The 24,521-nt window shown below is 37.6% G+C and overlaps 1 protein-coding gene across 3 annotated transcripts in view; it reads right to left on the minus strand.

The window, feature by feature from the left end:
• Positions 1–24,521, minus strand: part of PKN2 (protein kinase N2) — a 136,019-nt gene that overhangs the window by 11,478 nt on the left and 100,020 nt on the right. For 2 of the 3 annotated variants that reach the window (XM_084637104.1, XM_084637103.1), the window contains exons 9-22: positions 23,079–23,222; positions 22,863–22,938; positions 22,369–22,543; positions 21,969–22,098; positions 21,303–21,439; positions 21,142–21,214; positions 20,970–21,061; positions 15,819–15,995; positions 15,053–15,115; positions 14,628–14,704; positions 12,043–12,185; positions 10,143–10,250; positions 5,430–5,510; positions 87–5,351 (exon numbers count right to left, since the gene is read on the minus strand). In XM_084637104.1, the coding sequence (XP_084493230.1) occupies positions 5,148–5,351; positions 5,430–5,510; positions 10,143–10,250; positions 12,043–12,185; positions 14,628–14,704; positions 15,053–15,115; positions 15,819–15,995; positions 20,970–21,061; positions 21,142–21,214; positions 21,303–21,439; positions 21,969–22,098; positions 22,369–22,543; positions 22,863–22,938; positions 23,079–23,222 (1,680 nt within the window). In that variant the 3' untranslated portion in view covers positions 87–5,147. Of the gene's footprint in view, positions 1–86; positions 5,352–5,429; positions 5,511–10,142; positions 10,251–12,042; positions 12,186–14,627; positions 14,705–15,052; positions 15,116–15,818; positions 15,996–20,969; positions 21,062–21,141; positions 21,215–21,302; positions 21,440–21,968; positions 22,099–22,368; positions 22,544–22,862; positions 22,939–23,078; positions 23,223–24,521 lie in introns of those variants that run through there. The other variant, XM_084637105.1, reaches the window with a different exon arrangement.

Consider the following 24,521-nt stretch of genomic DNA (forward strand, 5'->3'; position numbering starts at 1 on the left):
AACACAGCACACATTCCAAGGGTAAACAAAATAATTGTGTGGCATTTTGTATGTATATATTAGTGGAAGTAAATATTTAATGACTGTTGGAACAAGTTCAATTTCATATTATAGTTTAGATTTCTTTTGTAGGGAATCTAGTAAAATGTATTTTGGAAAACAATTGAAATTATGTAATTCCCAATAAACTTTTCCAAAAACATTTACTGCCTTGCATATTTTGCTAGAATGTGACATAGTCGGAGCAGTTTAAGATTGAACATAATCTGGCAGATCTTCATACCAGTATGGGTCCTATCAAAAATACTTTCACACTCATTCTCTTGGCAATTTTTAATCTCTAGTGTAGTTTTAATATTTGTAGTTAGCTGCAATTTACAGTATGGTAGACTTAACCCACTGTGCAAACAGTTGCCCAAAAGCAGTTTGAATATTTGCACAACTGCTGCTGAAGGCTTCTGAACTTGTTATGAAAAGATTAGTCATTGTTGGCACAGCCTCCTTGATTCTCATTGAGGTCTCACCCTGTTTCTGTGAATTTCACTTAACTCTGAAGCAACTAAAAGAAACAGACTGAATTATTTGAATTCTTGGACACTGACATCTCATTCTACAAAAGATGATAAACTACGTCAAATACTGATACTGCCCTGTCATTTTCATCTATATCAAATTTGGCTAGCTGATAGTTAAGCTTTTAGCACTGATGCACTCTAAATTAGCACTTAGCATTTGAAATGATAGTCCAGGTGCTGAGGAGTTAAGTCAGGAGTTGTCTCCCCCTCCCCCAAACTAATTGCTTCCAAAACTGGATGCCTCTTGACAGTGTCCCTTTGTGTTCAAAGCAACAAATGTACTTCTGGTTTCTGAACTAATTTTGCATCACAGGTGCAAGATTTACTTTAATTATCAAAATGAACAGCTGAGGGGGTCAGGCTGCTACACATCTGGTCCTAATCCATCCAAGGCAGGGCTCTGTGCCCAGTGCTAATATTACTAATTGTCAATAGTGCTCACTGTTTTCTTGCTGCTTCAGTTTTAATTCCTTTCTCTCACTGAAGACTTGAAATGTGGCAGCTTTAAGTTTCTTTTTGTTTTGTTTTTCATGCCATTTGAAGTCCTGACTACATGTGATCATTAGTTCCCATTCTAGAGGAGTAAAAGGTGGTATCCTGCATATCCAGACTAACTGGGTGGAGATAAGTTGCATTCAAGCTTCATAAACTTTCCCTTGATTGTCAGTAGGTTGATATTCTTGCCCTAGACTACTGTTGTGTGCTCTTACAGTTCCAGTGCCTGTGAGCTAAACCAGGGCCTTTCAAAGTACTGAATAGTTAAGGTTCTTAACTGGTTGACCTGTGTTGTGCACAGTGTGCTAAGGTAACCTTACCAGGTATTGTGCTTAGTAAACCTACGGCAGCTTATTTTAAGACTTGATTTTTAAAAAACCCAAGGATTGAAGCTGAAAGTACTGTATGGGATGTCCCCTTCAAAGGTAATCCCCAGCAAAGTTAGTTTGACCTAAAGAAGCATGTTTCATAAAATTTGGGCATGAGGGAAGATATCCTCCAGCACAGAGCGAGGGTGTGGTAGAATGCTGACGACCAGAGAAGAAAAGTAGGAGCCTGCTTTGAGGATTGCTGTAGTGGCACTGAGGCAACTCCTCTAATCTACCTACAGGCCCAATCCCTTGTAGAGAGGAGGAATAATACTTTACTGTCAGATCATAGGTGCTACAGAATAGATTTTTCTGAACTTGAGGGACTTTTTCTAGGCCTTGCAGCCTTTGATACGTCAGTCCTACTACAGGAGTAAATAAGGGTTAGCTGTAGACTATTTTCATCCCATTCATAAGCTTATCTTTAAAAACAGGCTCCAACTTGTAGACAACTCAGTTTTAATTTCAGATCCTAACTCACATAGGTACTCTTGAAAGTCTTTTCTTAACCATAGGTTTCAGAGTAGCAGCTGTTAGTCTGTATTCACAAAAAGAAAAGGAGGGCTTGTGGCACCTTAGAGACTAACATTTATTTAAGCATAAGCTGTAGCTCATGAAAGCAAGTACTCCTATTAAAGTAACTGTCCCCATTTATTTCACTTTCTGGACTGAGTGGTGCTAAAGAATGGGCCCAGATGTTTTATGGGTGGTGGTTTTTAAATAAACACTACCTTTTCTCACATAAGGGAACATGATCTCTAGCTCTCAGGATAATCTCCTACTCTGGTCCCCTTGGGGTGCTCTTTGGAGAGGGGCTTTTTAGGTTCAGCAGGTAACCCATGCTCAGAAGACTCATGGTCCAGCTTGTAGAGTAGTACCCAAGGGAGGCATCTGTTTAGGAAAGAATGAGCATATACATCATGTGCTGTATTATCAATCAGCCTGATTAGTGAAGGGGCAGGATTCCTCAGCTGCATCACCAATGACCTGGACATTTAGATTTAAAGTAGCTTATAGACACCTGTAGTATGAAGGCAGTAGGCATTGCTCATATGCTGCTAATTAAAATGTAAGTGAAAAGTTGCTACAACTTATTAAAATGAACAGTGGTAAAATTCGGCTTTGCTTAGTCAGGAATCAACCATGTATAACACTTTTTTTTTTAAATTAACAGGAACTAATCTTTATATACCATCATCCCTGTAAACATTAAGCTATTAAAGGGTGCTCTTACACAGATGGTCATATTAGGCTCCCTTGGACTGTGTGCCAGTGTAAAGTAAGCAGCAATTAGTAACTAAGGTTCTACCAAAAAGTTTGGAGTTTTGTTCTAAGTGTCCTCTCTTATGGTGGTTAAATATCAAATTCAGAAAAATCTGTGGGGGAGTGAAATATGTAAGTCACTACACAGTCAATCAGTAAAATCATATTTAGGACACAAGTTACAAACTATTTATACTTTAATTTGTGATATTAATGACTGCAAAACACTTCGAATGACATTGTTAAAGGCACATTTCATTTTAATGCATAGTGTACCATTCTAAAATATCCTAATTTCCTTACAAAGTGCTTGAGCAGCCACATACAGATAAAGTATAGCAAAATATATTTACAATCTAGTTAAAATCTTAATCTGCCTAAAAATAATTTTAAAAAACTACAGAGATAAAATTAGTGCTTTCTTTCAGCTTAACTGTGTGAACATACCCTGCCCTACTATTTTTTTTTAGTGATTTACTTAGATGAAGAAAAATTCTGTACAAGATGTAGTTACAAAAAGGTATTTCCCAGGGTGCTTTTTAAATGCTAAGCATCCTCTTTTAGACACTTTTTTCTCTATATATGTTTGGGAGCCCAAAAGGGTAAACAGACTGTACCTCAAAAGTATTGAGTGCTTAAATTTTTAAGTTGTTTCGTTCGCACTTCAAAGATAATCAGCATCTTGAAACAAGTTAAATTATATTGTTCCCACTTTAAGACCTTCATTTAATAAACCAAAAACATGATTTCTATATTCTGTCCTGTTGCCATTCTTCCTTTTTGCCTAAAAGGAAACTGTCCTATACATTATTCAGGTCTATCAACCCATTTTCTCCCAGAGGCCTCATGGTTCAGGACTTCTGATATTTAGTGTTCTAACCAACAGTCATTTACTTACAAAAGGTTCACTTTTCAAAAGTAACACCTTGGTGTTTCACTACTCCATTCTTTAAAGATCAGCATGGTTTGTGTTTCTTTCGTATTTCATTTGGAATATGTAATTCCACAATCTGCACTCATTTGACTTTGGATTTTTACAGTCTTTGCTAACCATTTTCTCTCCAGGTACCCAGATGAACCTACAAGAGGTAAGCACAGGATCAAATATAAATGTTATTGAGTTAAGGAAAACACTGAACTTGTTTCCAAGAGTGGCTGTTTACTTACAGAACACTGACAGCCAAAAATAGTTCTATGGAGGAGTTTAAAAGTACACACAGTATCTGGTCTAAACTATTTTTTGACTTTTGAGGTACAGGTTTTAGTGTTGAAGTTTATAAAATATACACTTATCAAAAATATTTATACATTCTGTTACAACATATTGCTTTTACCCTCCGTAATTACCAATCTAAGTTCTGGAATTCAGTGGCCCAAAATGTATACAAATGTTAGTCTATTAAATCAGAGTTCTGTGATGTGTTCACATGGCCACTGTGCAAAATTCATGAAGTGGTACAATTAAATTACATGCCTGTAACTAAGAATGCATTACAACAACTTCCAAATATACATGTTCACAGCATGTATACATTCAAAACCTTTTGTTTTCTAAGATATGATATATAGTAGACAAGATGAACTAGATAGCTAAATATGGTATGATTAACTTAAGATTTGTCCAATTAGTGGAAAAAGGCTTGGATTTCAAGAGTACAGAAGTGGATGGACTTAGGAACACACGCTATTGATAAGACTGAACAGACATTCTTATCTGCTGAGTCCCTTCTCCCTCCCCTTCCCCCCCCCTTTTCTTTTTTTAAGCCATGCTTAAAAGCAAAAACTGTTTTGGCAAGTGGCTTTGGTAAACTTTCAGGACCTGTCTGTGTTTTGTTTTTATGGAAGCACTTTTACTGTTCTCTCGCAAAGGCATTTAACACTTTTTTTCTAATAAATACCATAGAAAATTTACAAAACAAGGCATCAGTTCTTAGTTTCCATTTTAAAACAAGCTGAAAGTGTGCATAAGTCTAAAATTAAACATTTTTGGACATTACAGTAATTTTTTAAAAAACTGACCATTTGCCTTCTCCAGATAAAAACCATATTCTCATGAATGTCAACAGCACCCCAAACTTCTATTTTAAGATGGCTGAATAAAATTAAATGGTTATCAATCTAGCTCAAAATCTCCCTCCCCCCCCACTTAAGGCATGTATTTTACAATGTTATCTGCTGTAGAAAAGTAAAAATTACAGTACAGATTTAAGTGTGTCCATGTGAGGGAGCTTAATGTGGCCTGTAGTCACCAACTCAGCTTAAATGCTATAGAACTGCTTTCCAGTGCTCAGATAAGTATGACATGGAGGCCACTCTTCACAAGAGTATTAAACAGTACACTAAATCTTCATGTGAATAAAAATCAGAAGCTACAGGTGGCACAGAGCAATTGAAGGGTTGGTATTCTTCTGAGCCGGTTAGCTAGGATTTCACAGTATCTAGAAATTTAACACCAATCAGCAATGTAATCAAAATCTCTGAATGTTTCCTGCTCTTCTTCTGAAAGTATCCTGGGTTCCCGGGGTGGAGTGAGAATAGGTGCTTCTGAGGTAAATTCATCATCAAAATTACTAACATCTTCTCTTCCTCTAATGGTGGGTACAAAAGGGGGCTTCACTTTCTTAGCCAGCAAAGCATTCCAATCTATTAGCTGTAAAACAATTAATTGTGGGTTAGTTTCCTGCCTCTGAGAATTAATATTTTACAAACTACACTAGCTTTTACTTACCCGGAAGAAGTGATGCTTTTTCACATCCTCGGCATCTTTCTCACCAGCTCCAAGACGCCGCTCTGGATTTCTTCGTAGCAGCTAACAAAACATTTTGAAGATCTTAGCACTCAAAATTGGGGGGGAAAATACAGAATAGGTAGCTGATGCTACAGTCCAAAGGAGCAAGGAGATTAGATTTACTGGAAAAGCACATACTCTGTCCTAGAGGAAATGTGTTGCCCATGGAGTAGAAGAGGCAAAGGCAAAAGCTCTAAGTTTCTTTACAAATTGTAAAATTTACTTAAGCTTGTCATCTTTTCCCTCATTTAACCTGGGAGAAAGTGCGTCCTTACAGCATCCATATTTCTCCACCCCTCCATACCCTGTTTCACAGGGCTCAGTTTTGTTAGAAAAGGCTGAAAACTGCTTCATGCTTTGCCACAGAGGGAAATGTGAGATTTCCAGTCACTGAAGACCCTAAATTCTGATCTCCATATAGAAGCATGTTATTCTATAAATGGGCCCATAAGCCAACACCTCAATTCTATGCTTGTGTTAAGTTTCTAACCAAACAGACATTTAACTCATCCTTTTACTAAATACTGTCACATACCACACTCATCCATGACCTGAACACAACAAAATAAGTTAAAACTAAGAGGATAATTAGTATCTACCATATCGTTAACATGCAAGTCCTAACACCAGGTCCTGGGTGATCACATGGGAAAACTCTGTTCTTGCCAGTAAGTGTAAGTGTCCAGTTTGGAGTGACTATTCTGTAAGGCCGCTCTCTTTCACTGGGCTAACAGATCAGCAGCATAGAAATAAGAACGGACAGCAATGGTTTGGATAACCCACCACTGAAAAGCAGTATTAGCCACTGAGGTGAAGGAGTGCAGAGGTACTACCATTTCCATATAATTTCATAGGATAACCAGTATCTTTTTGCCCATGAAGTCACCATAGCATGAATGAAATGAATGCTAATGGGCACCTTTATTACTTCCTTTGCAACTTTCCATAATAAGCAATTTCATCCACCTTGGACGGGATTTGCAAGGCTTCTGTTCCCTTCCTTACAACCTGTGTATTGAACAAAAAGGAAGTCCCATTTCCTGGACATGGACCAAGTAAGATCATATTTACAAGCTGTGAGGGGACTGGATCCTAGAAAGAAGTGACTTTGAAAAGGACTTGGGGGGTTATGGTGGATAACCAACTGAACATGAGCTCTCAAACGGGATACTGCAACTAAGAAAGGTAATGCAACTCTTGGATGTATAAACTGGAATATAAAACAACAGTAAGGTGGTGCTATTACATTTGTATACAGCATTAATGAGACTATTGCTGGAATACTGTGACAAGATCTAGTGTTCAAACTTCAGGAAGGATATTGACAATTTGGAAAAGGTTCAGTAAGAGCACTGAATGATCAGTCTGGTAAACCAACCTTACAGTGAGAATCTAAAGAGCCACCATCTTTTTATCTTATCAGAGAGATGGTTAAGACATGACTTGATCACTGTTGGTAAGTATCTGGGGGATATTTGATAGACAGATCACTATGCCTTTGTCTGCTATCTTGTGGAACTGAAGCTATGCAAACTTGAAATAAGGAACAACTTTTTTTAAGCAGCGAAGGTAACTGGCCATTTGAACAATTTACCAAGGAAAAAGTGTTAGATTCTCCATCACTTCTCGAAAGACCAGAAGATATGCGATAGTTCAACCAGAAGTTATTGGGCTTGTCACAGGAATTCTTAGGAGGAATTCCATGCTTATGTGTTATGCAGGAGGTCAGACTATATCACCACTGTGGTCCTTCCTGGCTTTAAAAATCCATGAAATCGGGCTGTCGCATGTTTAAAAAAATTGCAATTAATTGCACTGTTAAGCAATAGAATACCATTTATTTAAATATTTTTGGATGTTTTGTACATTTTTGAAATACATTCATTACAATAACACAATATAAAGTGTACAGTGTTCACTTTATAATTTGATTACAAGTATTTGCACTGTAAAAACAGTATTTTTCAATTCACCTAATACAAGTACTGTAGTGCAATCTCTTTAGCATGAAAGTTGAACTTACAAATGTAGAACTGTTTTTGAATGCATTTTTTGTACATAATGTAAAATTTTAGAGCCTGCAAGTCCACTCAGTCCTACTTCTTGTTCAGCCAATCGCTTAAACAAGTTTATTTACATTTTCAGGAGATAACGCTGCACTCTTCTTGTTTACAATGTCACCTGAAAGTGAACAGGTGTTCTCATAGCACCGTTGTAGCGGGCATTGCAAGATATTTACATGCGCTGATGAGTCATATGTCCCTTCATGCTTCAACCACCATTCCAAGGGCTATGCGTCCATGCTGAGGATGGGTTCTGCTAGATAACAATCCAAACCAGTGTGGACTGATGCATGTTGATTTTCATTATCTGAGTCAGATGCCACCAGCAAAAGGTTGATTTTTTTTTTTTTTTTTCAGGGTTTGTGTTTTGTAGTTTCCGCATCAGAGTGTTGCTCTCAAGACTTCTGAAAGCACGCTCCACACCTCATCCCTCTCAGATTTTGGAAGATACTTCAGATTTTTAAGCCTTGGGTCAAATGCTGTAGCTATCTTTAGAAATCTCACATTGGTTTTGTCAAATCTGCAGTGAAAGTGTTCTTAAAATGAATAAAGTGCTGGGTCATCATCCGAAACTGGTATAACATGAAATATATGGCAGAATGCGGGTAAAACAGAGCAGGGGTCATACAATTCTCCCCCAAGGAGTTCAGTTACAAATTTAAACAATGCATTTTTTTAACGAGCCTTGTCAGCATGGAAGAATGTCCTCTGCGATGGTGGCCGAAGCATGAAGGGGCATATGAATGTTTAGCATATTTGGCCCGTAAAGACCTTGCAATGCCTGTTCTCACTTTCAGGTGACGTTAATAAGAAGCGTGCAGCATTATCTCCTATAAATGTAAAAAAACTTGTTTGCCTTAGCGATTGGCCGAACAAGAAGTAGGACTGGGTGGACTTGTAGGCTCTGAAGTTTTACATTGTTTTGTTTTTGAGTGCAGTTATGTAACAACAACAACGAAAATCTACAGTTTGTAAGTTGCACTTTCACAGCAAAGATTGCACTACACTACTTGTATGAGGGGAACTGACATAATATTTATTTTTACAGTGCAAATGTGTATAAATATATACTGATTTCAATTACAACACAGCATACAATATATATGAAAATGAAGAAACATCCAAAATATTTAATAAATTTCAATTCGTATTCTATTAATAGTGCGATTAAAACTGCAATTAATCTTTTTAATCACAATTTTTTTTTCAGTTAATCGCATGAATTAACTGTGATTAATCAATAGCCTTACTATGAAGGACTGGGAACTGCTTGAATGTATTTTATTGCCCTAATATTGTAGGAGAATAGCCAAGCCTCCTTCTGCCCAGCTTCAGAATGAAAGATCCTGTAATGCAATCTTAAATAGTGCAGTCTTCCTTTACTGCTATATTAGAGTGGAGTTCTCTTCCTCTTAATATGAGATTATCTAAATGGGGTCAGTTTAAATCTAGTGCATTTGGAAAAGATTTAGATATAGATGTCAATAGTTTTAGGTTTAGTCGTATGACTTGGTACGGTATGCTTTATCCAGCAATTGAAACATTTTAAGTCTAAGATTTAAAGGAACAAAGCTCTAATCACATTTCAACAGATGGGGCTTTTTAATCTGCTTATAGAATTTCTTTCCTTCAGTTTTAAGGTTAAATATTTGTTAGCAAAACTATCTTCTGTCCCTCCTAAACAGTGAAATAATTTAGCATCTCAGAAGGAAGATAAATGAAATCACGCAATTCACCAGACGGGGTGATCTCATGAACTAAGCATTCTGTTTGAAACACAAAACTGCATGCTGTGTCTACTCAGGTACTGGAATCTGTTTTCTGAGGTTAATCTGAGCACAATAAAATTCATTTAGCACATTTTCTGGAAGAAAAGTAATGGTCCTGTCTATTCTATGGGGACATTGCCAATGCTATGGATTTTTTTCTTAAGGGTTTGCCCTGGTGCGTCTGGCCAAAATTCTTATACTATTGGAAAGCACACTGTATATTAGTTGAGCATATGGCTGCACCCTTTAGCCTAAGGTATTTCACTTATGCTGTGTCTATACAATTGTGCCTCCTCTCCCATTCTTACGAGAAGAGACTTTTAGATGTAGTGTGTGTGGTATTTCCAACCCCTGACAGAATGAAATGTGAAAATCCCAAAGTCTCTTCTTAGCATAGAATACTCATGTGGTAGTACTGAGCTACCATGCGAGTCTCTGGGAAGGTGTTCTGTTACAGAATTTCCTATTTAAATGTGGCTGGGAAAGAATGTATCTAGAAAAATCTGGGTCAGTGTTAAGAGATTAACAAAAGTTTAATTTATAAAATGTAATGTAAGAAGTTTTAATGAATGAAAATGATTTTGTAGGAATTTTTTTTTTTACTAACTAGAGAATAACATGAAACTTAAGTGTTTGACTATTATTTACAAATCAAAATGGTGATGCTGATTTTAAAAAGTAACAGTGAAGCAGTTCTGAAACCAATCTGATGAGAAAACAATGTCAAATGTAATGCAGGCACTTAAATTCCCCTCTTCATGGAAAACAATAATTAGACAACAAAAACATGAAAATATTTCACTCTTTTACTATAGTCTTACCCTTCTCATTATAGAGATGGCTTCTGTAGAAAGGAACCGTGGATATCTTACTTCATCATTTACAATACTGTCAAAAACCTCTTCTTCATCATCTCCAGGGAAGGGTGACTATAATAAAGTAGTTTAAGGAGGGGAAAAAAAAAGACAAATCATTTTTGGAAGCTAACTTTTAAAATCAACCTATTATTTCTAAATAAACTAAAGCAAGTTGCTGCTGCTGCCATATTTAAGGTAAGGCAAACAGGAGAACAATTGCCTTATTGCACATTCAGCTGCCCATTCAGAGTTAAATGTCTCAATGTGTCAAATTATTTTCCCTCCCTGTAATAGATAACGCAGCTCTCTATAGGGGAAAATGCGATAGTAATACTACTTATAGACAGACAAGGCAGGCCACAACATCTTGTCCCTTAATCATTTTTTTTAAAAACGTTTGGTTTTTAAAAACACATTTATAAATAGTTTTCCTGTGCACTGAGGCATAAATAATAAACTATCTAACATGGTAGAGCATTTATTAGTACTTGTTTCAGGTGGCTGCCACTCCAAGGTAATGTGGTCATCCCAAATTCATTTTGAGAAAACATTTACCACATCATACCATCCAGCAGTTTTTAAACTGTGGTTTATGGACTATTTGTAGGTCATAGGGTGTTGGTGCGCTTCATTTCCATTTGAAGAAACAGACGTTAGGGGTAAAGATGGAAAACGGACAAAAGTAGGTTGTGTGATTAACTTTTTTCTCAAAGGACAGAATGCACATGGCATTAGACAGCTATTATTAATAAATACTTCTCTAATACTATTTTTCAACTTAAGCAGTTGTATCACCTTTAAGGAGTTTTTGCAATTAGGGCAGGAGGGGAGGTAATATTCATTTATATATACTAACATCTATGGTGCAGAATTTCTTGGCTACTACAAAGAAAACAAATTAGATAGGACATTCACAGAAAGTGTGAAGAGCAAAAGGGTGTTGTAACCATGTTATGAGATATGAGGATATAAAGAGTGAAGGTAGGTGAATCTTATTACACCAACTTCTGTTGGGGGAAGGAAAAAGCCACCAACAGAAATTGGTCCCAATAAGAGAGCTTACCACAACTACCTTGTCTCTCAAGAGAAAAACAGTATGTCAAATGCTAAATAAGTGTGTCTTGCATCGTGACCTACAGGTTGCTGTGAGAGCACACTACAGTTTAAGGTTGAATTTCAACTTCCATTGTAACTTTCCCCCTTCTTCAGAATATCTTGATTTTCTCCCCAAAACTGTTAAGTTGAAATTTTCCATGCTTGCACTGAGGCCAAAGTTGTGGTATATTGGTTTTTGTTTGTTCATCTAATTTTGCTTAACAAACAAACCATTTGGTTTACAATCTTAGATCTTTAAAAAAAGAATCCAATACTTTTTCCATATGTTCTGATCTGAAATTGCACGCTCCAGTGTTAAAAATAGCTGTTGCTAGAACTTCAGCCTTGTTTTTGTAAATCTCCCTAATACTCAGTCTAATCTGAAGGTAACTGGTGAAGTGGTTTGAAAGTTACAAATGATTAAGTTTGGTATTCAAACTGTATAGTGCCACTGAAATCAATGAGCTACAATGATTTACACCTGCTGAAGATCTGGCCTATAGTGTTTTCTATTCCTCTATTTTTAACAGCAAAAAAAGCTACACCTTCAAGTTTTCTCATTAAGATATCCCATAAAAATCCATACAGGATATGGAACCAGGCCTATATGATACAATAGCTGTAAGCTTAAAAAGGTAGGACATTCTAGAATTCGAGAGCTTGAGATATCCAGTTTATTTTTGTAATCATGCTAGGTTTTATAAGGTTGCTTACACACATCCAAATCTGATGGACTATCAAATATTTTTTTTGCTACAACCATGCTTACCTCCCCAACTAGCATCTCATAGATGAGTACACCAAGACCCCACCAGTCCACAGCTCTTGTGTAGGATGTTTCTGTCAACACTTCCGGTGCAAGAAATTCTGGAGTGCCACAGAAGGTGCTTGTTCTATCTCCAAATCCCATTCCTGCAAAAATTACAATATTCATAAGAAACAAGATGTATTCTTACTACTCCCCTTCCAAGTAAACAACTGCTTCAGTCAGTAAGATTTATTCTTCAACTATGTAAAGGAAAAAAATTAATTATTGGACTTCAACAAATGAGTTCAGTTTACAAATCTTTCCCCCCTTTGTCAGCCGTGCAAACACCGTCTTGGCCCTGTGCTTCGAGCTGGATTCTCTGTCTGTACATGACTACCCGTACTGATGATTCTGCAAGCCAAATTAGCCCCTCCGTTACACCTTGGTCATCACATTGAAGACAATGCGCTTGGAGAGATGCAACAAAGTGGAACTTAGTAAACAATTCTGTTGGCACATGAGAAGAAATAGAACACATTTGTCATTTGCAGCACTGCAACCAGAGCAGGTAACAGAAGTAAAAAAATAGCATACACTTATTTTTGACACTCAGATAAGCAAAAAAGATTACGATGTACATGGAGTGAATCTGTTGAATAAGGTTTCATTTTACATAATCATTTTTCACAGCAGAACTATAAATTAGTAGGGTTTCTTCTACCAGATTCTAGCATATGACATCAAAGTCAGAGAAAGTCTTGCACAGGATTTAGTTGAAGATATCCACAGTATACAAATACGACGATATAACAAATCTCTATTAAAGTTGGAATGATGATTATTATTATTTTGTATTACCACAGTGCCTAGGGGCCCTAGTTATAGACCAGGTCCCCCCGTGATAGGTGCTGTATGTTGCACCAGTAGTGACTAAGGGTATTACTGTAGACATCACTATGTCATGATACTAATGCTCAAGGGCATCAGGGTGGTTGGGACTGTGAAAATGTATAGGGAAAGGTGTACTACCTCTTTAAGGGATAGGCTGGAGCTGACAGCCTAGGGATAATCAAGTAGGCCCTGCCACTTTCTGGGGCTGGGCTATTTAAACACACAGAAGCTGAGGGGAATAGAACCCAGACTGGCTGTTGTGGGTGGTGCTCTCTCTCTCAGGCACCTACAGATAAGCCTAAGCTGACTCAGAGACTTCGGTGTAGACTAAATTTGGGAGCCCTGAATAACGGCCCTGGTGAACTGTTCGTTGCAATGAAATATGATTAAAAAGTGACATGGCATTTGGTTAACTTATGTTGGCTTCTCCGTGCCTTGGCTGTTAAAGTGAATCTACTGCTGCTCTGCTTGGGAAAATTGAGGTGCAGCTCACCTGCAAGGCTGTATCAGACCACGAGGACGCATGCATGGATTGTCCACACCTTCAGAGTGACATACAACATTCCGTCCCCCAAAACATGCTTCTGAACAATTATACAGTACTAGTGCAGTCTTCATGCTTTTTTACCCCATACCGCCACCCCCAAATATAACATCTGCAGAAAGTGTAGAATTAACACTATGGCAATGGCACCAAGGACTGTTGTGGTATTAGGAGGTTGTGGGTACAAACTCTGTGCCAAACTTTAAAGGTAAACTGCAAAGAAAAAGAGTAATTTTCCATGTTAAAAAGTATCCTATAGAGCTTGACTTTATTGAAAAACGAGGAAATCTGTCTCTCTCATTGATCTTTTACATTTATAACATGACCCTTTGTCATTTTCTAGGAAGTTTTTGTTTATAGTCGAATAGTCACATAACTAGTATCAAAGATATGCAAACAATTCAACTGTAATCTTTGACCTACTGCCCTCAATTTACTAAATTCCATTTCCTATAGTGCTGGCACCTGGAAAGTTGTAGGACAAGTAAAGCAAGCTGGAAAAGGAAGAAACAAATCCGGTTAGATTCGTCCTGTTGATGGCCATCCCTCTCCCCCCACTGAGTTGTTAGAAAAGGGGACACATGTCCCAATGCAGGCAGAGAATCTGAATTACTGATACTAGATCTGTTTTATGTCTCATTTTTAAGAAAGCAGCTAGACGCCAGAAACTGACTATTAAAATGTGGGTCCTTTTGAAGATATTTCACTATTTTGAGCTGTGCTCTATTTAGGGAGCTATTTCCACTGCACTTTGTTGTGTGAATTATTTTAAAATTGTTGAAAGTGGACAATGAATTAGAAGGGAACAGTGTAGATGGAAAGAAAATGAATGCTTCTAAATATTATTGGATGATGCTTCTAACAGGACAAAGTACTGTTGAGCAAAATGTGATATGACTTATTATTAACACGCAGATATGACAAAGTAACAACCCTCTTGCGTACAGTCATTCCAACAGAAGAGGAGAACCCTGATAGCAGACACTCGGGTGATCTCCCCACTGAGGGTCTTTTGCTTCCACTGTTCTCCAGCTGAAGATCCCAGAGATTTTTTTCTACAATGATATATAGACAGAGTAAATATGCTAGGTGCTCCTACCTCTAAGACTGCTTAACTGCTAACAGTCAAGTGTAATCCAACTGAAAAATCATTTAAAAGAAAAGCAGTTACCTTCTTTGCAAAGACCAAAGTCGGCTATTTTCACAAATCCTTCTGTATCCAGCAATAAGTTATCCAACTTCAAATCTCTAAAAAACAATATTTGAAAGTAAAATGGAATTACTGATATGCCTATAGTGATACTCAATAATAATAAGGCACTCTAAGATAAAAAAGTTATTCAAAAATAAAAGAGCAGTACAATGTCCCTCTTAAATTTAGTTACCCCTTTCCTGATTTAAGACTTCCATCAATAACTTATGGTTTACACTCATAAGTATGTCAGAACAAACTTTTTCTGCTAGCATTGAAAGGAATATAACAAATAAAAACATAATGCGTCCAGTAAGCAAATCAGGGTAGAGATGAAGAAAAACAGTGTTAAGAAAAGGAGAAATTATTAAAATTCCAGTAGTGAGAAAGTATTGATTACTTACCTATAAACTATTTTGTGCTCATGTAAATACTGGAGTCCAAGAACCACACACGCAGCATAAAACCTGTTCGAATAATTAAATAAAAGCTAGAATTTCAGTGCATTTCAGTCTTGCTAAATTAATCAGTGTTTTTTATTAATTACTTTCGGAAGAGTGCAGATAGTCTGCATATAGAAACTTCTCTTCAGAGGATTTTTTAATATGTGATACATGTGGAATTCTATACAATTCTAAGTCAAAGCTTTAAAATTTACCAGGTAAAAGTTTAGACAAATGTGGCCCAACCTGTAACATGTTTTGTCTGCCTATACTGTAGTTTTCTATGGCACCCATTGCCATAGTATCCAACACTTCCCGCTGAAGCCGGTACATTTATATAATCTTTTAATTTCAGCTAACATTTTAAACAGACTACTAATTCTTCAAAATAGCATTACAAATATTACGTATTTACATTTAAAGGCAATTTAGATTTAAGCTATTAGCATATAAGCTTACATTCTGACAGCCTAAAAAATGCTTTGACTATCATAACCAAAACAGAATATATATTTTTTCTTCTAACCAAACTGGGTTGAATGTATTTTAACAAGGCTTTAATCTTTAGTCCATTTAAGATGATTACAGTACTAAATGAAGTGATCCAATACACAAGCATGCGAAGGCAAGAAAAGTTGAACATAGTATTTTTTTCAGCCCACTGAAACAGAACAATGTATATCAAAGCTTTTAAATATTTAATGGTACTAACAGTGTGAACACTTACACTGCTCTTGGTTCAGAAAAGACATCAGTATGAATGTGCATCATCAGGTCTCCACCAGCAGCATATTCCATTACAAAGCAAACGTGATCTTTGGTTTGGAAACAAGCAAAAAGGTTCACCAAAAAGGGATGCCGTACACTATTCACAGTTTCAAAAATTCGCTTTTCACACATAAGGCTGCAAACAGAAAATATTTTAATAGCAAAATTTAAAACTGAATGTTATATTACAAATTTCAACACAAAGAACAATACAATTGACAAGACCGCCCTCATCATCCCCCACTCCCCACCAAAGCTTTCAGAATACCTGAATCTTTTTCTAATTTGATAGGATACTCTAAACACTAAAATTTCAAAGTGCAATGCAGCATTTTAACTGTACAACTCAATTGACTATGAGGGGAGTTATATGGCTAACATCTCATGAAACTCTTTGAAAACATACCTGTTGGAATTTCTCAATATGCCCACAAATTTAAACAAAATATAATATTTAAAATCAACTGATACAAACTGTACTTATATCTATGCACGTAATATTCAAGCGGTGGGAAAACCATTCCACTGCAGATTTTGGGCACAGACAGCTGAAGTATTACCCCTGGTATTTGCTATGAAAACCATTCCATGAATATACAGTCTTGTGATTCAGTTGTCTTTTTCTTTCTGCATGTCATGACTATACATGCATACATACATTTATTCTCTCACAGTGCAAAGCACCATAGAGTCAAATCACAATGAACAGTAAACAACGCAAGAGTCACTGGCCAGCAAAATTCCTCCATGTTTTGCAGACTTCACATAGCCTTGAGAAGCACACCACATTGTATCCCATCCAGTCAGCCCACAGGTGCAAACTATGTGGCCCACGGGACTGTCCAGACTGGCCCTCGAGGCTAGCCCCCGGCTCTTCCCCTGCTGTCCCCACTCCCCTGCAGCCTCAACTTGCCGTGCCACCAGCGCTCTGGGCGGTGGGGCTGCGAGCTCCTGCCGGGCAGCATGGCTGAGAGAGCCGCTGGCCTGCCCCAGTGCTCTAGACTGCGTGGCGGCTTGGCTGGCTATGTCCAGGCAGCACAACTACCAGTCCTGGTGCTCTGAACGGCATGGTAAGGGGTCCCAGGGGGCAGTCAGAGGACTGGGGGCGGTTGGATAGGCATGGGAGTCCTGGGGGGCCTGGCAGGGGTGTGGATGGGGTCAGGGCAGTCAGGGGACAGGGAGCGGGGCGGGGGGGTTGGATGGGTGTGGAGTCCCGGGAGGGGGTTGGATGGGTCAGAGATTCTGAGGGGGGTAGTCGGGGCAGGAAGTGGGAGGGGGCGGATAGGAGGCAGGGGCCAGGCTGTTTGGGGAGGCACAGCCTTCCCTACCCGGCCCTCCATACCAGTTTCGGAACCCTGATGTGGCCCTCAGGCCAAAAAGTTTGCCCACCCCTGAGTCAGCCACATAGCTGAAAAACAAACACTCACCATGGGAGCCCTTTGCCCCTGGCACCAGTCCCTGGAAAAATTTTCTTCAGCAATTTTCCTCTGCTCATCCAACCCACATGCCCTGTAAACTCAAGTTTTCTTTGTCTCAATGATATCTCTCGTCACTCCAGTTATGTTGTAAATTTGGGAGATTGTCTCCTTGCTAATCATGAGCAAAGTACAGATAACGTGCACTAGTCACCTATAACATTGCAATGCAAAGGCAGAAAGCGTCTTAATGTTTCCTTGAAGTCCACGTCTCCCATACACATAAGATGCTGAAGGCAAGAGACTGCATCTTTGCTTCTCCAAATGTGTCTGAGTGTCACTACAGCAGCAGTCGTGAGTTCAATTCTATGTCTGATCTCTACATGATTTTTAACATCCCTTGTAGTCACACACTGCACAGACATTTGAAGTGCTCAACGTACTCCAATGGTTCCTCAGATTTGGGTAGAAATATTTTCACCTTTTCTAACAGATGTCACCATTGTCTTTGAATATCTAACTTCTCTGCTTCCATTACTACTCTTTCTAGAAATTTGTGCACCTCTTCTTCTGACAATCTGATCAGGTCAATATCACTGGTGAAGCACAGATGACTAATTTTGTATCCACCAACAGACATCTCCTATAAGTTTCCATCAGTGGCTCCTCTTAATATTTCTTCAAGATAACAGGTTGAAGAGGGTTCGTGGATAGCAAGCACCCTGGCTGGCACCTATCCTCAAGTCAAACCAACTACTTTGCTCGTGTCCCACAAACATGAAAGCCATCATGCTTCCATAGAGGTTTACCTTCAGCTTATTACGTTTTCACCAATCCGATCAACCATAGGATTTCCCAAAGAGGTTTGTCCCATATGCTATCAAACACCTTAGCAAAATTCACAAAAACTTCCATCGTTCTCCAGTACTCTCTCACATAGCACATGCAGGTTGAACATTTGCTCCACTGTACCCCTTCTAGGTCTAAAACCCCTTGTTCTTCAGTCAGAAAGTTTTCTATCTTGGCTGCAATTCTCTTTAGGGTGTATCAATGACATTTCCACAAAACAGCTGGGTCTCCCCTTTTATGAATAGGGACTATCAGGGACTGTGACCAAGTCTTCCAGACTCCCATATCACAGTTACAAGCTTATGGCATGCCTAGATGAGTGTCTCTCCACTTAATTGTTTGTATTAGTTAATTAATTAATTGTTTGTATTAGTTAATTAATTAATTGTTTGTATTAGTTAATTAATTAATTGTTTGTATTAGTTAATTAATTAATTGTTTGTATTAGTTAATTAATTAATTGTTTGTATTAATTGTTTGTATTTGTTAATTAATTTGTATTTGTTAATTGTTTGTATTAATTGTTTGTATTTGTACTTTATCCATTCCAGAGGCTTTACTGCTTTTCAGTGTCTGCATCACATTCTCAGCTTTTTCAACTGTAGGCTGATAAGGATATATCAAGCTCTCATATATAGATCTCCTCTGCCTTTTTCACTTCCAACTTAGAATTTGTTTCACTCATATTACAGAGTTCTTGGCAATACCTATCCCAAGTGTTGGGTGAAAGGGTATTTTTCCTGCCAAGAATCCTTTCAGAAAAAGAGTCCTGGTGATTTGATAGGCCTTCCTAGTGGCATTTGCCACAAAAGGATTATGTATGGTGATGCACTGTTCTTCAAGCCAAGCTTCTTTTGCCACTTTAATCAGTGAATCTTTTGCCACTTTAATCACAATATGGGAATATTGCTCTCTCTTTTGCTTTCATCAGTCTTCCTTTTTGCTCTTAGTTTCCTTCAACGATCACACAACTCAATAATCTTCTCGGTGATACAGCTTTCTTCTTTAGGATCTGAACTCCTGGGGAAACATCCATGTTCTCTAATGAAGCAGAAAATGTTGTATTCTATCTGATGTATGCTACTAGTGCAGAGGTCAGCAGCTTTTGTTCAGTTATCTTCTTGAATTCCACTTTTTTCATGGACTTTCAGTTTGTCAATGTTATAACACACTCTGAAGGTACTTGCTTCAGGCAGACCTGAAGAAGAGCTGTGTGTGGCTCTAAAGCTTGTCTCTTTAACCAACAGAAGTTGGTCCAATAAAATGTATTATCTTACCTCTATGAATACACAGATCAGTTTTGGTAGAGGACTGCAAACATAATGCTCCAATTGGTTTGACATCCTAGAACCTCGACACATATCTACCTACGTAACACAGTTATTTCCCCACTTTTTGTATATTATACATAAGATGAGACTTTTAAAACTCTACTGCCTTGGCCACATGGTTTGGAGAGTTCAATAAGCTACTGAACTACTCATTGAAGTTGGGCAGAATTCCCCAGTTTGTGTTTCTCTTTAGCTTGAAAAAGGAAGAGTGTCATCAAGTATCCAGTTTTGCCAAATAGATCTTTGACAAAAGTTTTAGAGGATATTATGCTGTATGTGCAAACGTCTCGTTTTGAAGCCCTAAGGGACAAAAATGAGAGGAACCCCTGTTGACTTATATCCAAATGTTTTCAAATTTCTTAGAGCTACATACAAATAGTTAAGTCAAAGTAAATGTCCCTCCACACAAGTTCAACTCAGTGCTTCAAGATAGAAGCTCCCTCTGAGGTGCTTCATTCTGCTCACATATTTCCTCTCTAAATGGAGTGGTAGTAATTACTATATACTGTTGGCAAGAAGGAAAAGGATGCTGGAAATTTTGTCCATCCAAGAAGTTTCACTGGGACTAAGTGGTTTGTAAAAAACCCAAAAACTCCAGGACTATTTTTCCAAGTAACTCTTGAATTAATATTTTAGTGTAGAGATGATTTTCACATTCTGTTGTAAACCTCAAACTGCTATAGAATGAGATCTCAACATTTATTTTGAAAGAGAAAAATCAGCCTGCAGATCCAGTAAAGATATGTTTTACTTTGGACTGCTAAGAAAGGAATGAGTTTCTAAAGTCAATGAGTTTCTTCGTTATATTGCCTGTATTAGAGAAACATCTGACCATTAGTTTTGACTATATTCCTCCTTCTGCTTGATTTTATTCTTCTCAAGGTCATGTTTGTTTCCTGGGCTCTGGAATTATAGGTTTTTTTTAACATAAGAATAGTGACCTGGAATTCAGGAGTTTTTTTTAACCTCATCATTTCGATGTTTGGACAATGTCTGCTGAGGTAACATTCCTCAATATAGTAAGCTCAGATCATAGCATAATGGCCCCTCCCAGTGGGAGGGTAATTTATGTGTTCTCTCCCAAATGAAAAAGGAGACTAGTTACACTCCGAAGATCTACAGACTAAGATGAAAGCCTCTAGTAACACCAATTCCTATGTGTTAAGTTCATATTTATATTGGCAGGTAAAGGGAAACCTAACAGTTTTTGACTGATACAAAAAACTCATAGAAATCATATTTGCAGCTACAATGGGAAATTTCTCTTTCCACTGTAGCCACCTGAGAACATTTTCATATGTTTAACCACAATACTACTGTTTAATTGAATGCAACTAGACTGAGAAACAAATACCTTACATGAGAATTCCTCTGCTAAATACAATCTGAACTCTCACTCTGGGCTCAGTAACATTACTCCGTTAAAGTCTATGATAATTTACAACCCAGTCACTATTTCCTGCAGAGGAAAAAGAATATACATCATCATGTATTAGTTACTTTCTTGAAACTGACCTGTCTACTTCATCACGAGCAACAATGTCTCCTTTCTTTAACGCTTTAATAGCAAACATCTCATTTGTGTTTTTGTATTCAGCCAGCAGCACCTGAAAGAGTAGATAAGTGATTTATTCAAACAGGTGAGTTTTTATTTTTTGAATACACTTGTAGTCATCAAAAAATTTACCTTTCCAAAATGACCTCTACCCAGTACAGCACAACACCTAAAATCTTGCAGACTAAATTGAAATCTTTGTGTTCTGTAAAACAGCAATGAATGTAAAAAGTTACAGAAAACTTCGTTAGGGTTAACAACAAAACAGTCAAAAAAACGAGTGTGTATTTTACCTTCTATCTTCAGGCTCTCGTATGTTGGTACTCTTTATGTCTGTGTGTGGAATTTCAGGCTCACAAATTATTTCAGGTTGGAGTTTTGAAACATTACTCTCTCTCTCATTTTCAAAATCAAAAGTAGTTTCTGCATCCTGTGAAATATGTAGAAGACACAGAAATCTGAAGATTTAGAAAATGAGACTGCTGAAGAATGAAGAAAGGTACTATATTTAAGGAAAGTGAAGTAAAAAATAACTGCAAAACTTCAACAGTGTGAAATTCAAAGTATCAATTAGCCTAAAATGCTGTATTTACTGACAGGCCTCTGTTAAATCCTATTCTTCTAAAGTCATTCCACTCTTTGTGAATACTAACACACACTTCTCTATAAATTGCAGGAGTTGGTTTTTGGGCCTATAAAGCTACCAGTAGGAAAACAGTGTGACTTAAACACTTAAAAACCACGGAAAAAGGCCAATCTCTATAGCCAGGATTATAACATACCATGTGTAATTGTGTACAATTTGATAAAATTTCACACACACAAATTGTAGCATTCTCTATTTAAAATAGAAGGAAATAAATGCATTGTAACTACAAATGTTGTAACACAAATATTAAATATTTGATTAAAAATGTGACATGCTGTGCAACACTTTATGACTAGTTTAAATGTCCTGCCTGAACGGGTGTATCCGGTCCCTTTTTCTCAGATGAAGAGTCACATATTTCTCCAAGGGACGATGCACGGGGTGGAGCAGGCGGAGGTTCAGGTTCAAGTTCAAAGTCCAATTTGGCTACAGGAGAGTCACTTACAGAAAAACAAACACACTCAGAGTACAATGGCGACTGTTTTACTAGTATTAAAAATACTTAAGAAAAACCTGTTTCAATATGGTTTTAGAACATCTTACTTTTTCCTTTTTTAAATAAATACAACAAATGGCTGTCCAACTAGAAAATGTCGAGGTTTTAAATTCTGTAGACTAAATAAGGAAGATTTTTTTCATTTACATGAGTAAATAAGAATTGCACCATTACTTCTGTACGTAAATCTGGCTTCAAAATCTTAGGCATTTACCTAGCTGACCGTGCTAGTTCAGGGATGCATGTATCAACCACTGGCACTGTAGTAGGCACAGAAACTTGAGGGCTGAAGGTACCAAAATGATTTACTGTAGGAATAGCTCTTCTCACCAGCCTTCCCCAAGTGGCAATATTAATATTCATTTGAGGAGCTCTGAGAAACGTTTTGCCTGTAGATATTGTGAATAAAGAAAATAGAGCACAAGTAATTTCTTTACCTATTACCAAAAGCTATAATTAAAATTCATCAGTTTATAATTTATGGAGAACAAACTGAATTTGTCATGTTCCTTAGCAATTTTCAATAATCCACCATTAAATGCTACTGTATAATATACAGTTCTAAACAAACACTGTTGAATGTCATATTAAAGATTTAACTATCACCAATTTTATCTGCAATTACATTTTAAGACTGCATAAAAACATGCAAATCTGTACTACATTTTTAGCTTTATAATTTAATTTTAATTCCTAATAAATTGTTACCTTGTTGTTTTGAAAAAATTTTCTTTTGTCTCTGGAGTTTTGGTCTTCTTTCAATAACTGGATTAAAAAATGTAACCTGCAGTTCAGATAATTTGTATATTACAATTCCACTTTCAGAATATAATGCATTATTAAGAGTTTATTAAAAGCGATTGAAAATATTCTGCAATTTAATTATTTCAAATGTGATTTAGTTTTTGCATTAAGTGCTCTTACCTCTGCAAATAGAGTACCCTGTGGTTCAAGATAGAGACACATGCCATGTCGCTGGTTGTCTAAGAAATCTTCTAATCTCAGAAACTTCACTGCGCACAGAGACCTCCAATCACGCCAATAAACTGAAATTTCTAATTCACGTGACTACGACAGTAAAGAAACAAAAAGAAGGGTTACTTACTAGTTGCCTCTGTGCAGTCATACTTACGGGATCTAGCTCCTCTAGTGTTGAGGTGGAGATCTGTATTCAAAAGCTGGGGATGCAGGAGCACTCTCACATTACGATGATGTAACTGGATTGGTTTACATAAAGGAGTGCACCGTCCCTCCCTTCCACCCTAAGGCACCTCAGTTTCTCCTCCTTAGCCTCCAAGGCAGAGATGAAGCTGGCTGCACAGTGTGAACGTACGGGCAACTCTTGAAGAATAATAGTTACCACTAAATAACCATTCTTTTTTCTTCTAGTGTCTCTGTGCATTCCCACTTATGGATGATTAGCAAGCAGTGTCCCCATCAGAGGATGGTGGGTGAGGAGATCTAGGCAAAAATGGACTGCTCCACCACTTTACCAGATTGATCACTGGACTACAATGCCAAGTCCATACTTTATTTAAGTAAACATTGCTTTTCATCAGAACTCTATGTTGCTGATTTGCAAATCTTTTCAACAGGCACCTGTCTCAGACAAGCTACAAAGGCAGGTGTGGCCTTAGTAGAATATCTTCAAGTCAAGAGGCACTGGTTTCCTGGCAAAGAAGTAACATTACTCAATACACCCCTTAATCCAGTCTCAAAGAATCTGCTTATTACTAGGTTCCCCCTTTCTCCACAGGTAACAAATCTGTTTGATTTTGGGAAAGACTTAATACTCTCTAGGTAATAGCACACTGCTCTTTTTATGTGTTAAGGGGTGCAAGTGGGACTCGCCTTGGTGAACATGGGGTTAGGGGAAGAAAACAGGACAAAGATATAAAGTGACAGATGGAAGTCTAGGAGTCCCATAGGGTAGTTGTATCTGGACATGATGACATCTTGGTAATTTGCCATTTGTAAACCCAAAGAGGTGGAATAATAGGCTTTCCTCCCAACAGCATCCAGTCTATGCTCCTCTCCATCCAAGGGTGCAGACAGGGACCCCTTGTTACTTTTAGATAACTCTAGGGCTGCAGAGACCTGCATGGAATCAGAGGGATGTTGAAACAAAACTAGTGTCCCTTGAGAGCACAAAGCATACAAGATTAGCTCTTTTCGATACTGGGAATGAAGGCAGAGAGCCAAATGTCCTTCACTGGATTGAGCAGTCATGGAAAAATAGGAAATGTGACATTGTCTTTTGTCTGCCATTCCATGATGTCAAAAGAGAATCAGATGCATCTGGTGCTGAAACCTGTCTGAAGCTAGAGTGTCAGCCATTCTCTCCATCAGCTCTTGAAACCGCTTCAG

The sequence above is a fragment of the Lepidochelys olivacea genome (assembly GCF_965140295.1).
Source record: "Lepidochelys olivacea isolate rLepOli2 genome assembly, chromosome: 8".
NCBI classification, from domain to species: Eukaryota; Metazoa; Chordata; order Testudines; family Cheloniidae; genus Lepidochelys; species Lepidochelys olivacea.